The sequence below is a fragment of the Ictidomys tridecemlineatus genome, chromosome 15 (genome assembly GCF_052094955.1).
Source record: "Ictidomys tridecemlineatus isolate mIctTri1 chromosome 15, mIctTri1.hap1, whole genome shotgun sequence".
Taxonomy (NCBI): domain Eukaryota; kingdom Metazoa; phylum Chordata; class Mammalia; order Rodentia; family Sciuridae; genus Ictidomys; species Ictidomys tridecemlineatus.
In genome coordinates, this window is record NC_135491.1 from 45,447,103 (window position 1) to 45,460,800 (window position 13,698).

Consider the following 13,698-nt stretch of genomic DNA (forward strand, 5'->3'; position numbering starts at 1 on the left):
TGGGGATTGAATTCAGAGGCGCTTTACCACTGAGCTACATTCCTAGCCTTTTTCATTTTTCATTTTGAGACAAGATCTCACTTAAGTTGCTGAGTGTGACCTTGAACTTGTGATCCTCCTGCTTCAGCCTCCCTAGTCACTGGGATCACAGGTGTGCCATCACATCTGGTGTCTATGTGTTTTTTTGTTTTTTTGTTTGTTTGTTTTTTTAAAAAAAAAGCTTTGTTGAGATCTTATGCATATACCATGCAATACACTCTTTTTATTTTTCCAGCACAGGGGATTGAATCCAGGGGCTTTTTATGCTAGCTAAGTACTCAACTGCTAAGCTATATATCCAGTTCTTTTTTTTTTTAATTTTTTTTAAATTGTTGATAAACCTTTATTTATTTATATGTGGTTCTGAGAATCGAACCCAGGCCTCACACATGCCAGGCAAATGTCCTACCGCTGAGCCCCAGCCCCAGCCCTCTCCAGTTCTTTTTAAATTTAATTTTATTTTGAGACAAGGTCTCTCTAAATTGTTCAACCTGGCCTTGAATTTGAAATCCTTCCTGCCTCAGCCTCCAAAGTAGCAAGGATTATAGGTATGCTACAGTAATGTACTCTTTTTTTTTTTTTTTTTTTTGGAGATGGGGGGTACTGGGGATTGAATTCAGGGGCATTGGACCAATGAGCCACATCTCCAGTCCTATTTCGTATTTTATTTAGAGAGAGGGTCTCACTGAGTTGCTTAGTGCCTCACTTTTGCTAAGGCTGGCTTTGAACTCGAAATCCTCCTGTCTTAGCCTCCCGAGCCACTGGGATTACAGGCCTATGCCATTGTGCCAAGCAAAATATACTACTCCAGGATTGAAGTAGTAGCTCAGTGGGTAGAGCGCTCGCCTAGCATGTATGAGGCTTGGGTTTGATTCTTAGAACCACATATAAATAAGTAAAATAAAGGTCTAACAACAACTAAAAATAAACTTATAAATAAAAAAGTATATGATTCATCTTGGTACAGTGGTGCACACCTGTAATCCCAGCAACTAGGAAGGCTGAGGCTGGAGGATCATAAGTTTGAGGCTAGCCTCAGCAATTTAGCAAGGCTCTGTCTCAAAATAAAAATAAAAAGTGATATGTAGCTTAGTAGTGACTTTCCTCTGGGTTCAATCCCCAGTCAAAAACCAGAAATGTATAACACCATAGATTTTAGTTTATTCAGAGAATTATGCATCCACCACTACTATTAATTTCAGGACATTTTTATTATCCTAAAAAGTAGTCTTCTCCTTTACCTTTATTCCCTGAGCCTCTTGTATCTCCCCAGATAATTTTATGTTACTTTATACATCTCTGTGGTATTTGAATTTTTACAATGACCATGTATTATTTATTTCATCAGGAAAAACAATGTCAACTTCTTTAGATTATAGAAGCAAAGTTAGTTTTTAATTTATTTATTTTTTAGTTGTTGATGTTTATTTTATTTATTTATTTGTGGTGCTAAGAATCGGAGCCACTGCCTCACACATGCTAGAGAAGCACTCTACCACTGAGCCACAACCCCAGCCCCGCAAAGTTAACTTTTTTTAAAATATGTATTTTTTATAACTTTATTTATTTATGTGGTGTTGAGGATCAAACCCAGTGCCTTACACATGCTAGGTAAGCACTCTACTACAGATCCACAACCCCCCAACATCCCCGAAAAGTTAGCTTTTAAATGCTCTCCTTTCCCCTCTATTTATAGGTGTCCTATTATAATTCACTGCTTAGTAAAGGATTTGGACCTAAGGGGGTGAAAGACAGGATAACTTCCTGTGGAGCCTAGGCCTGATAACGCCCTGAAATGATAGGCAATGTTCAGTGTATATGTGCATTGTTCAGGAGAGAAGGGGCTCTTTGGAGAAGTTTTACAGATCTTTTTGGTTTCTGTATGACACTGTAGTTTTAAGCCCTACAAGTCATGATTGCTGATTTCGGCAATGATCACTTTCTCTCAGCCAGTACTAGCCTGGAGCGCCCATGGCAGAGATTTGCCTAATCATCTCATCAGGCATCTGCTAGGCTTAATTAAGGGAAAAAAGAGAATTTAGGAAGATCTTCTGTCTTGCCTCTTGTCACTGGCTGATACCCAGGCACTGAACAAGTCTCTTAGTCCACCAACTGTTCCTTAGGGCACTGGTGGATGTGAAAGATCAGCCCTACCTTGCCAGAATTAACCAAGTGACTACTTCCCTTGGAAGTTTTTGATTTCCTCTTAATTGGGGAGAACCTGATGCATCAGTCAGCTTTGCTGATTCAGCAGCTTTTCTGTGTAGGTGAAATGCCAGTAGAAAACCTAGGAACTAATGAACCTGAAGCTCAGGTGATCCCTCCCTACCAGGTCTTCCCATCTCAGGGTTTCAAGAAATGTAAAGTGTTTTATTTTCTTACCTAGACTCAGCTAAAAGAGTGAATCAGCTGAAAGTTTTCTTGGCTCTCAGAAGCTCCTCTTTTCTTTTTACCAGTAATTCTTTTGATAGCACAAAGAGAATGATGATGGCCTTTTTACTCTTTGAAAGCTACATTCATGGATTTAATGAATTGATGTCTTGCTTCTTTCTTAACTAAGATACACTGAAATGTAAGTTACTCTGAATGTATAGAGCAGTAATTACTTTCATAGTAATACTAATTATTATTTTCCTTCCTTTCTTTCCTTCCTACTTTTCTTTCTTCCTTTCTTTTATTTGCTTTCAGTCAATGTTGGGGCAGCTTTGACCTTAAACATCAGTACCTTTGATCATCATGATCTTCTTGACACAATTTTCCTAACTTCTGCTTCCTCTTTCCCTTCTGGAATCATCTGTAAATATTGGATAGAGGCAACTCTGATAAGGTGGACTGTAAGTTTTTAGTGCTGTTTCAGATTATATTTTATTTATTTGGAATCAGAATAAGAGGTTTAGGGGTTTGCAGTAGCCTATAAGGTGTCGCAGAGTGGAGATGTTTGAGTCACTGGATAAAAAACTGAAACTCTTATTCTTAATTTTCCAGTTCCCTTTTGTATGGCTTTTCTGTCTTCACTAATGTTGGCAGCATCTCAAATTAGAATCATTCATGAGTTTCATTAACATTACTACCTCCCTTTTCACTTGCTAAATAAAGATACCAACTAGGAACAAAGCAGCCCCTAAGAAGCCCAGCTAGACCCAGTTGATAAGCTGACTGTTCATGTGGGATGCAAAGTGGTGGGTCCTTCTCCTTACACCAATCTTGGAATCTGATGGAAAACACATTTTATAGAGTAAGGCTAATTTTTTTTTTTTCTGTACTGAAGATGCAACCCAGGTGATGTTTAACCAGTAAGCTACATGTACATCCCCAATCCTTTTTATTTTTATTTTGGGACAGAGTTTTGCTAAATTACTTAGGGCCTTGCTAAGTTGCTGAGGCTGGCTTTGAACTTGTGATGCTCCTGCCTCATCCTCCCAAGTCCCTGAGGTTACAGGTATGTACCAGCATGCCTGGCAAGGCTAATCTTATATATACTTGAAAATGTAAGGTTTGCTATCTTTTGAGTTAGGATTTTGTGAAGTTAGTACTATTTTCGTAACTTTCTCAATTCTCTATTCCTCAGCTTCTCCCTCAGTGAAATTAGGAGTACTAATAGCACCTACTTCGAGCTGGGTGCAGTGGCACATTCCTGTAATCCCAGTGACTCAGGAGGCTGAGGCAGGATGATCACAAGTTCCAGGCCAGCAACTTAGCAAGACCATGTCTCAAAATAAAGAATAAGAACTGGGGATGTAGCCCAGTCGTAGAATGTCTCTGGGTTCAATTCCTAGTACCACAAATAATTATTATAATAATAACAACAGCAATAATTATAGCTTCTTCAAAGAATTGTTGAGCACTAAAGGCATGAGTGCTGAGACAACGCCTGGCATATTGAAGTCACTCAATGTGCTAGTCTTTGATGTTAGGCTTACTTTTTAATAATATTTCATGATCCTCGGGCCGGGATTGTGGCTCAGCAGTAGAGCACTCACCTAGCACGGGTGGGGCCTGGGTTCGATCCTCTCAGCACCACATAAAAATAAAGGCATTGTGGGCTGGGGATGTGGCTCAAGCTGTATCGTACTTGCCTGGCATGCGGGCAGCCCGGGTTTGATCCTCAGCACCACAAACAAAACAAAGATGTTGTGTCCACCGATGATTAAAGAATAAATAAAAAATAAAAAAAAATAAAGGCATTGTGTTGTGTCCATCTACACCTAAAAATTAAATGTTAAAAAAAAGTCTCTTTGTTTAAAAAATAAATATTTCATGATCCAAATGGCTTCCAGTAAGTTTGGCTAACTATGAATAAACAGGTTATTCACTCATTTTTTCCTTCCAAAATGGGAATTAGAAAACAATGTTATTTGGATTCTTATTTAGAGATAGACACTAGGTACAGTTCTTACAGATCTTCAGCTGTTAGGCTTCATAGCTTATTATTATAACTGTTTTTTCCTCAGGCCTGAGTAACACACACTCATCCTGAATCTATAAATTTGTTGGGACCTATCCATAGTTAACACAGCTTTGGAGCTTTAAAGAAACTAAACATCAAATTGGTATGCTAGATGTTGTCATTTATTCTTAATTACAAAGACAGCCCAGCTATTGAGTTTCCCATACTTCCTTGATCTAACAACCAACTTCCCCAGTTTGTGTAACTTCCTGGATTCTCAGTGCTGGCATTACTATTTCCATCATAATGAGAGTTCTCAAATATAACAGGATTCTAGTACTGAGTAGTGTTTTCCTTCCCTTTGGAGTTCTACCTTTCTTGTTTTTGAGACTTAGAGCTGCAAGAGAGGTCAACACAGATTGGTTATTATCTTTTCATAATCAGAAGGAAAATTTCTTTGTGTCTGACTACTTCTCTTTACTGTCACTCATTGTCCTTTTCGAACTAGAGCTTCCTCTGCAAAATAATATGTATTTTCTTATCTTGCTAGTTTTTAAGATAAACTTATTTTATTAATTACTTTGAACAAACCTTAATAAAATATTTTTATCTGCTGCCCTGTTTCTTATCTCTACCCCAATTTCTAACTCCTAGAGATGACCATGTTCACTTCTCTATCTTTTAAAAGTAGTTTCTTCTACTAATTACCTCCTTATTTTTAAATAAAATGCTCATACAGATCTCTTTTGATTTAAATTTTTGGACATTATTTAGTTATTTTCTGCATTAGCTGCAGACTTAGTGCACAAACACAGGCACACACACTCAGAGCCCTCCTAATGTTTTCCCATCTAAATGTTTGGCTAAATAATTGGGCAGTGCTCGCTGCCAACTATGGGCATGTATAGTAATGACAAGCAAGCCTACTGCAGTGATCAGTCTTTTTTTTTTTTTTTTTTTTTTTTAGAGGGGAGAGAGAGAGATTTTTTTAATATATTTTTTTGGCAGACACAACATCTTTGTTTGTATGTGGTGCTGAGGATCGAACCCGGGCCGCGCTATCACTTGAGCCACATCCCCAGCCCAATGATCAGTCTTTCTTGTACATTCCTTTAGTTTTCCATGTACTTACTGCTAAAATTTTCCAAATATTATTTTATACCATCTTTGTTCTCTTTTTTCCACACTCCAGACTTTCACACCTGTCCTGTTCTTTTTCCTTATTTGTAGGCTTATTCCTTTTTCACTCTTTAATTGTCACTTTAATGGAATTTCAGGAGGAAGAAGTATAAATGTTTGTGGTAATTCTGCTACATTTGGTTGCAAAGTTTTTCCTAGTCACCTTGTTACCCTTCCTAGAAACAATATGTGTCATTAGTTTCTTCTATGTCATTCCAGAAATCTTTGATGAGTATGTATTTCTCCTTTGTACACAAATACAGTTGAATTCTAGGCACACTGTTCTGCACCTTACTTTTCATTTAATACTGTATCTTAGAATTCATTCCATAATTTCTTCAAAAACTGCTTTTGGGGAAGGGGTAGTGTGTGCATTATATTCCATTGTATGAATAGCCATAATTTAATCAGTTCTCCATTAATGAGCATTTAATTTGTTTTGTGCCATCTCTGTTACAAATAGTGCTACAGTGGAGATTTTATGTGTAATTTTCTATTTGTGCTAGTGAATCTAACCACTATACGATCACGGCGAGCTACCAGGACGCCACATGCTAGTGAATCTATTAGAATAAATTCTCAGAGTAGAATTTCTGGCTTACCACAGAAGTTATATTTTTTAAACATAATATTGCTTTTTAAAATATTAATGCAAGACAGTGAAATGTGAAATGTTTGTTGGTTTTCCCATTTAGCTCGTAAATATCAAGTCATTTTCTCCCTTTTGCTATTCTTATGCTGCAAGGATAACCAAAGCAAATTTGGATACCAAAGGAAGATGATACTATGCCCTTATTGGTGGATTTCCCTTTACATTTAAGATCTGCTCTTTTATCCCACTTTCTGCTATCCAAAAGCCTTTTAAAAGAGTAGATATGAAATATTTTCTTATCATTTTTTCTTTTTTCAAAAGGTAGATTTATTTAGAAGATAGATACAAATTCCAGGAACAATGTGGACCATCTCAAGAGTGAGATATGACCTTAATATCATTTTTATAATAACCCAAAAGTTTAAATTTATTATTTTTAACTGATAAATAAAAACATAAGATTGTGGGCTAAGGATGTAGCTCAGTGGCAGAGCATTTGCCAGTGTTTGCCAAACCCTGGATTTAGTCCCCCAGTACCACGAAAACAAAAAACATAAGAGTACAGATTTATGGGGTACCATGTGATGTTTCAGTACATGTATATTACAACTTTTTGAGACATAATTCACATGCTATACAGTTCATTCATTTAAAGTGTAAAGTTCAGTGGGTTTTAGTATATTCACAGAATATGTAACCATTTTGACAGTCAATTTTGGAATTTCTTTATCATCCCCCAAAGAAACTTCATATCCATTAGCAGTTGCTCCTCATTTCTTCCCAACTCCTACAGCCCTACATAACCACTAAATCTATTTACTCTCTATATAGTTTTGCCTAATCTGGTCATTTCATGTAAAGAGAATCACATAATACATGACATTTTATGTTTCTTATGGTTTATTGGCAAAAATACCTAATAGGTTCAATTGCATAGGTAGTTTTCCAGTTTGAGTGGGTATTTTAGGAAGTTATCTGTCCAGGAAAAATGATGAAGGTTAGTTTCAAAGTAGAGATGGCTTAGCAGGTTCCTTGATAGAGCCAGTCAGCAGAAATATTTAGAATTAGACCATCTTTCCTATAATGTAAGAGCACTATATCAAGTGAGATTGTACCTAAACTCCTTCTATTGATAAAGGACTTCTACTTTGTTCCCATCAAAAATACATTTCTAGAGGCTGGGGATACAGCTTAGTTGGTAGAATGCTTACTTTGCATGCACAAGGCCCTGGGTTCAATCCCTAGCACCACAAAAATAAATAAATAAATACATTTCTATGGGTTGAGATGAGCTCAGTGGCAAATCGTCTGCCTTGCATTCGCAAAGCCCCGGTTCAACCACCCAGTTCAAAAAAAAGAAAAAAAAAATACATTTTTAGTTTTGTAATGAAAGTCTTTGGCTGGCAGGGGGCTCATTATTTTGCAAAGTTAACTGTTTCTGTTTTATTATAAGAGGCACTTTCAGTAATATTTTTTTTAGTTGAGTTAGTTCACCTCTGTGCTATGCAGTTCCCCCAAAACATGGAGTAGAGAGCTTTCATGAACTCTTGTCAGTTTGGGTTCACCTTTGCCTTTTGTATATCTTATCTGTTATACACATCCTGAAATGCAAAGTAATTTTTCTGTGATCAGAGCAGGGAGAGGTATCTCTCACATGATCTTTTGGTTCTTATTGTCAAAGGGATTGATGTGTCATGTTTTCTTGAAGTCTGTGCTGACCCAGAAGTTACCCCATTTTCAGATTACAAAGGAATTATCGAGTGTGAGGGATCAAGTGTCATGTGAAGGTTATGACAGTGACCTCAGCATGTCAATGTTAGAAAATCCTTCTAATAAGAAACAAAAACAACCACAAAAAGTCTCCTCTCTGTCATTGTCATTTGGTCTTAACCATCATATATGATTCTTTTCGCATGTGAGTAAAACGGGAACTGCTCTTATCCTCCAAGGAGTCATAAACTTTTAGGTAGCAACCGTATCCTAGAAGGTAAAACTCAGCAGTCAGAGAGCCATTGGCAGCAGTCTGTGGAGCAGGCAGCAGGAAGAAAAACAATGGCTGACATACCCAGGACTGTGGGAAACAGTGCTTTGCCATTGCCAATCTTTATATAAGAATGGGAAGACTTATAGCTCCTTGGTAGAGTTTAAAGGTTACTATTGTAAAAAAAAAAAAAAAAATGCAAGAGGAGTATGTTGGAATTCCTTTGGGGGGGACAATAAAAGCATATATATATATAAAAAAAAAAAGTCTAGTGGGTAAAAATATAGTTGGATCCCAGTGCCCAAAGCTTGCCTTCTCCCATGGCTTGACTTTCTGTGATGGAGTCATTCTTGGTGGGCTTCCTCCACCTGGTAGTCACTGACAACTGCAGGTTAATGTCAGCGGGGGTGTGGTGAAGGAAACTTGTCTCTCCTTTCTTTTTCTTTTATTATTTTTTAGTTTTAGGTGAACACAATATCTTTATTTTATTTTTATGTGGTGGTAAGGATTGAACCAGTGCCTCATGCATGCTAGGTGAGCACTCTACCACTGAGCCACAACTCCAGCCCCTCTCCTAGAGTTTTTTCAAAGGGGTTCCAGGATCAAGTCTTATTTGGCCATTCCTGAACCAATCATCAAGGTTGGGGTAGCATAGAATATCATAATTCACCAGTGTGGGGAGGGAGGAAGAAAAAGTGAGTAGTGAGCCCACTGAAACCAAGCAAACTGAGAGGAGAAGAGCCATATGTTTTCAAAGAAACACCAGTGTCTGATTGCCAGAAGAAAGTAGAGGCTGTGCACCGCCACATATCTGTCCACTGCAGAGAGGACAGCAGGGCTAATTTGACCAGGATGATAGGTGCATAGAACTAAATAACTGTTTTGTGTCAATGACTAATGAGAGAATATAGGAATAAACAACAGTGGGAGGACTTTAATAATAAATGAGTTTCAGAAAAGCTGGATATAGATCAAAGTTTTATACAGCAAATTCCATTTTCCCACTGTTTTCCATTACAAAGTTCAGACTACATTCTTAAAAGGAAACAGATCCAGCATATCTCTGAGTTGGGAACTTCTAATGAAAAAGTGGTTATAATAGCTACATTCATGATCTCTATACACTAGTCCTTGTAATACATCAGTGCCAGAATTGAAGTTACCACCTACCAATTCACTTTTCTTTGGGGGCTCTTTTAGGACTTAGAAGTTGTTTCCTTTCTCTTTCTCACTTTCTTTTAAGTCACAGATTGTTTTCCTATGCTAGAATATTTCCTAACTCCTCCTTAAACCTGCAAGGACTTCTCTATCACTTTACGAATAGAGTGAACTACAGCTAGTGTCACATATTACCAACAGGGAGCTGTGTATTTCAAGTTTGGCCACAATCTGAAACTCCCTTAAGAGCCGGGTACCCCTTATGTAAAATTGGAGCCCACATGCAGGAAGGTGTAGCTTAGGGCCATGTGCAGAGGCTTCCCTGGTTCTTTGGAAGCAAAAAAAAGGTAGGGGTTGGGAGGACAGAAAAGAGGATGGTCGGACAGGTGCAACCCTCAGCAGGTGCACTGCCTTCATGGCCCACCAGATGCGGGGGGGGGGGGGGGGGTGAAGAGAGAGCCATGATTTTTAAAAGAATGCAATCACAACCATACTTTAGAAAATGTTGTTGTGAGATTATCAGTTTAAACTGGGGAATGGTAAACTCAGATGAAAATTAATTATGGATTTCTCAAACATTTATTACTCCCTTATCATCCCTCTCTTTTTAAATCCCTCAAATTTGTATCGACTGTGTCTTTGAGCCCCTTTTACTCATCCATTCATTCATTGACTCTTTAACAAATGGTTATTGAGCACCTGCTGTGTGTTGGCACTGTAGTAGGCATAGGGGACACAGCAGGAAACAAAACAAAATCCCTTGACTTTTATAGAGTTCACATTCTGGGGAGGAGAGCAGACAATAAATAAGGAAATATATGACCTGTCAGGTAATATTATGTGCCAAGAAGAAAATGAAGCAGGGTGAGAGGGATAAAGAGTGGCAGGTGAAGGAGGCTGCCACTTTGTATTTGGTAGATATGATATGTGCACAGAGACATGATAGGAGTTCAGGAGCAGCTGTGAGGCTTCCTGGAGATGGAGCAGCAGGGTTGGGGTCTGAGCCAAGGGCAGCTTGGTCTCCTTGAAGAAAAGCATAGCAGCCAGAGCTGAGAACAGTGTGCAGGAGGGGAGAGTAGGGTCAAAGAGGGGGTTGGAGAGAGAACCAAGGCAGTGGGGGGATGGGGAGCTGCTCTGTGTTGGGGAGAAGAAAACCATTGTGGGATTTGGGCAGAAGATTAAGGGCTCCTCTTGTGCCTTAAGTCAAATTATTCCAACTGCAATGAGGGAAAAGGGTAGATACAGGGGAGTCCAATTAAGGGATTATTGAGAAAATCCAGACTAGACACTAGGGATGAAAGTGATTGAGGCAGAAGTGGTGAGAAGCATTCTCATCCTAGATATATTTTTATTGTGAAATTTCTATTTCCTATTTTTTTTCTCACTGTTCTTTAGAGGGATGAAAGCTCCCCCCCCCACCCTCCAGTAATAGAGTTTGTTTTTCTATAGTCTGAAGACAAGGGGCTTTATTTTGGTCCTGCCTGAGGTTATAACTCCCTTATTCCATCCCTGAAGAGCTTGCTCAGTATGGGGCTGGGCTCAGATATGATAGCACTGTTGGAGGTTATACACTGAGCAAGCCCTGGCAGGGTTAGGAGAAGGAATCCTAGAAAGGGGGACTCAAGGGCAGTATCTTTCCTGTTTCTGTTCATCAGGGAACTCAGCTTGAATGCTCTGAAAGTTTCCTTGTGGAAATTGCTCTCATCATTGACAGAGAGAAATTACACTGAAATGGAAAACTATAGCAAAGACAGGAAGCACTCTAGGCTTTAGACTGATATGTTATCAGTGATAGTACAAGTCATCCAACCCTAGAGCCTCAGAATTGGGGAGATCCCTAGTGGTCTCCTGCTGCTGAATCCCTCTGTGATACATAGTCCTCTGGCCTCTGCTTTAGGAGTCTGTAACCCATAGAACATAGAATGTCCATACTGAGAGAGGAACCTTCGAGACTGGGCTGGGATGAGATGAATCTAGGAGTCTGAATTCCCAGAGTCATCCCTTGTTGTCTCTCCAAATAAAGGACAGCCCTTTGTAGTAGGTGGGTTTAAATGTACCTGCATCTCATCACTGGATGTCTGGGTTTATTTGCCTTTCAATCCTAAATAATAATAAATTGTTTTATTTTTGTTTCAAACCCCAGGAGTTGCCCTGCTCTCAGATGTGTACCCTGAGAAAATTTTGGTGGATCTCCTGGCTCAGTATGACAGCAGCAAAGAGAAATACACACCAGAAACCAGAATGAAAGTTGGGGAAGTCCTGATGCGAATTGTCAGGGCATTAGGTGAGTTTTCTTCTTCTATCCTCTGGAACATGGTGGAGAAGTGTGGCTTTTTACCAAAGACTGTGTCCTAGAAGGTTTGTTGAATTAGTAGGTGAGGGCAGATTGGGGGACCAAAATATTTATTGAATGTGCATTTTGAGCTAGAAAGTGGTATACTGGGGAGCAAGGTGAAAGAAAATAATTATTCATTCTGAAGACAGAGATTAAATTAAGACAAACTTCTCCATAAGCCAGTAGGAGACTTTATATATTGACAACTGGCCTATATAACAGAATTGAGAGAAGTAGTTTTTAACCTGTGTTCTATAGACTTAACCATTGACTGCCACCCTGTATAAACACTAGTAGCCTTACAGTAAGGCAAATCAGACCATTGAGAGCCAGAATGTATGACACAATCCATTTTACCCAGATAACCACCATGTTGAATTTTGAGAATTATTTTCTGTTTGGGGATTGTATTCTTACCTTCCATGCTCTGTATCAGATTGTGTTATGAAAGATAGCCATTATTAATATTTTGGCTTAAAAACAATGCCACACTGGCCACTTAAATCAAGAGATCACATTGAATTCTTTATTTACCAGCATTGCAACGAATTTATTAAATTCCACATAGCCATACACTATTTGTATGGACATAGCCCTTAATTTTCCTGATTTCTGGATGCCTGTTTTGGTTAAAGATACAACCTAGAATTCCAGCCAGTTAAATCCTTTCATCAGTGAATTAAGACTTTCATGAGAATGAAATTTGAAAATAAAATTTTATCCCATAAGTATGTACAATTTTTATTTATCAGTTAAAAATTTTAAAGGTATTTTTTCTAGCCTAGCAAGTCCAAGTATGAGGCCCTGGGTTCAATTCCTAGCACCACCACCCCCAAAAAAGCAAAAATTTTTTTTTCTGCTCTTCAAAGAAATGAGAATTTTATAAGTTCATCTTAGTCCTGAATTTGGGCTTGAAACATACCAGACAAATAAGTATACCATTATAAGAAATTGTTCTTTCATAGTGTTATGAATATTAAGCTTACAATATCATAAGATCCAGTGTAACCTCTGATTTCTATTCATATGTGCTGTTGCGTTTGCTAGAATGAAGGACTGTAAACCACACATAGACAACATTAATATAACACGTATTTTCTCTGTAACCTCTGGTAAACCTCTATGTTGGGATGGTAAACACTGAAAATGCACATTTCTCAGTCTGCACTGAGCAATCCAGGTTATCTCTGGGGGTGAAAGTGGAGGTGAGGGTGAAGGGGCTGTGCTGAATGGCAAAGAGGCCTTACTCCTCTTTATATACTCTTATAATCAGCTCAATTTCCAAAACAGTCTTTTGGCATCTCAAAGCAAATTTTACCAATTCTGCAAGTTCTCATTTTTCTGTAGCTTACCCTTCCAAGTATCCAGCTTTAAACATAGCCTTAGCTTTAGCTGCTAGTGTCTGATTCACATTATTGGCAGAGCATCCCTAATCTGAAAATCTGAAATCCAAAATCTGAATCTTTTTGATCACTTGATATGAGCCATAAATAGAAAATTGCATACCATGAAACTTTGTTTAATGCAAAAAAAATTTTAAATATTGTAAAAAATTACCTTAGGGCCATGTGTATAAAAGGTGTATATGAAACATAAATGAATTCTGTGTTTGGATTTGTGGTCCGTCTCCAAAATATCTCATTATGTGTGTTCAAATATTCCCAAATCCAAAACACTTTGATTCCAAGCACTTCAGATAAGGGATAGTCAACCTGTATCAACTTACATAGATGAATTGTAATATTCTTTTTTTCTTTTTTGTTGCGGGAGGGATACCAAGGATTGAACTCAGAGGTGTTTAACCTGAAGCCCCTCCCTAGCCCTTTTTATGTTTTTTTATTTTGAGACAGGGTCTCGCTAAGTTACTTGGGACTAGCCTTGAACTTGTGATCCACCTGCCTCAGCCTCCCAAGTTACTGGGATTACTGGTGTGCGACACCACATTGGCGAAGTTAAAGCCCATTTTTACAACACAGCCAGTGTTCTTAGTTGGCTGATGTTCTAGAAATCCTTGTGAAGAGTCACTT

The 13,698-nt window shown here is 38.3% G+C and overlaps 1 protein-coding gene across 5 annotated transcripts in view; it reads left to right on the plus strand.

The window, feature by feature from the left end:
* Tango6 (transport and golgi organization 6 homolog) overlaps nt 1-13,698 on the plus strand; it is a 173,069-nt gene that overhangs the window by 87,405 nt on the left and 71,966 nt on the right. For 4 of the 5 annotated variants that reach the window (XM_078032582.1, XM_078032583.1, XM_078032586.1 and 1 more), the window contains one exon: nt 11,480-11,620. In XM_078032582.1, the coding sequence (XP_077888708.1) occupies nt 11,480-11,620 (141 nt within the window). Of the gene's footprint in view, nt 1-2,727; nt 2,901-11,479; nt 11,621-13,698 lie in introns of those variants that run through there. The other variant, XM_078032585.1, reaches the window with a different exon arrangement.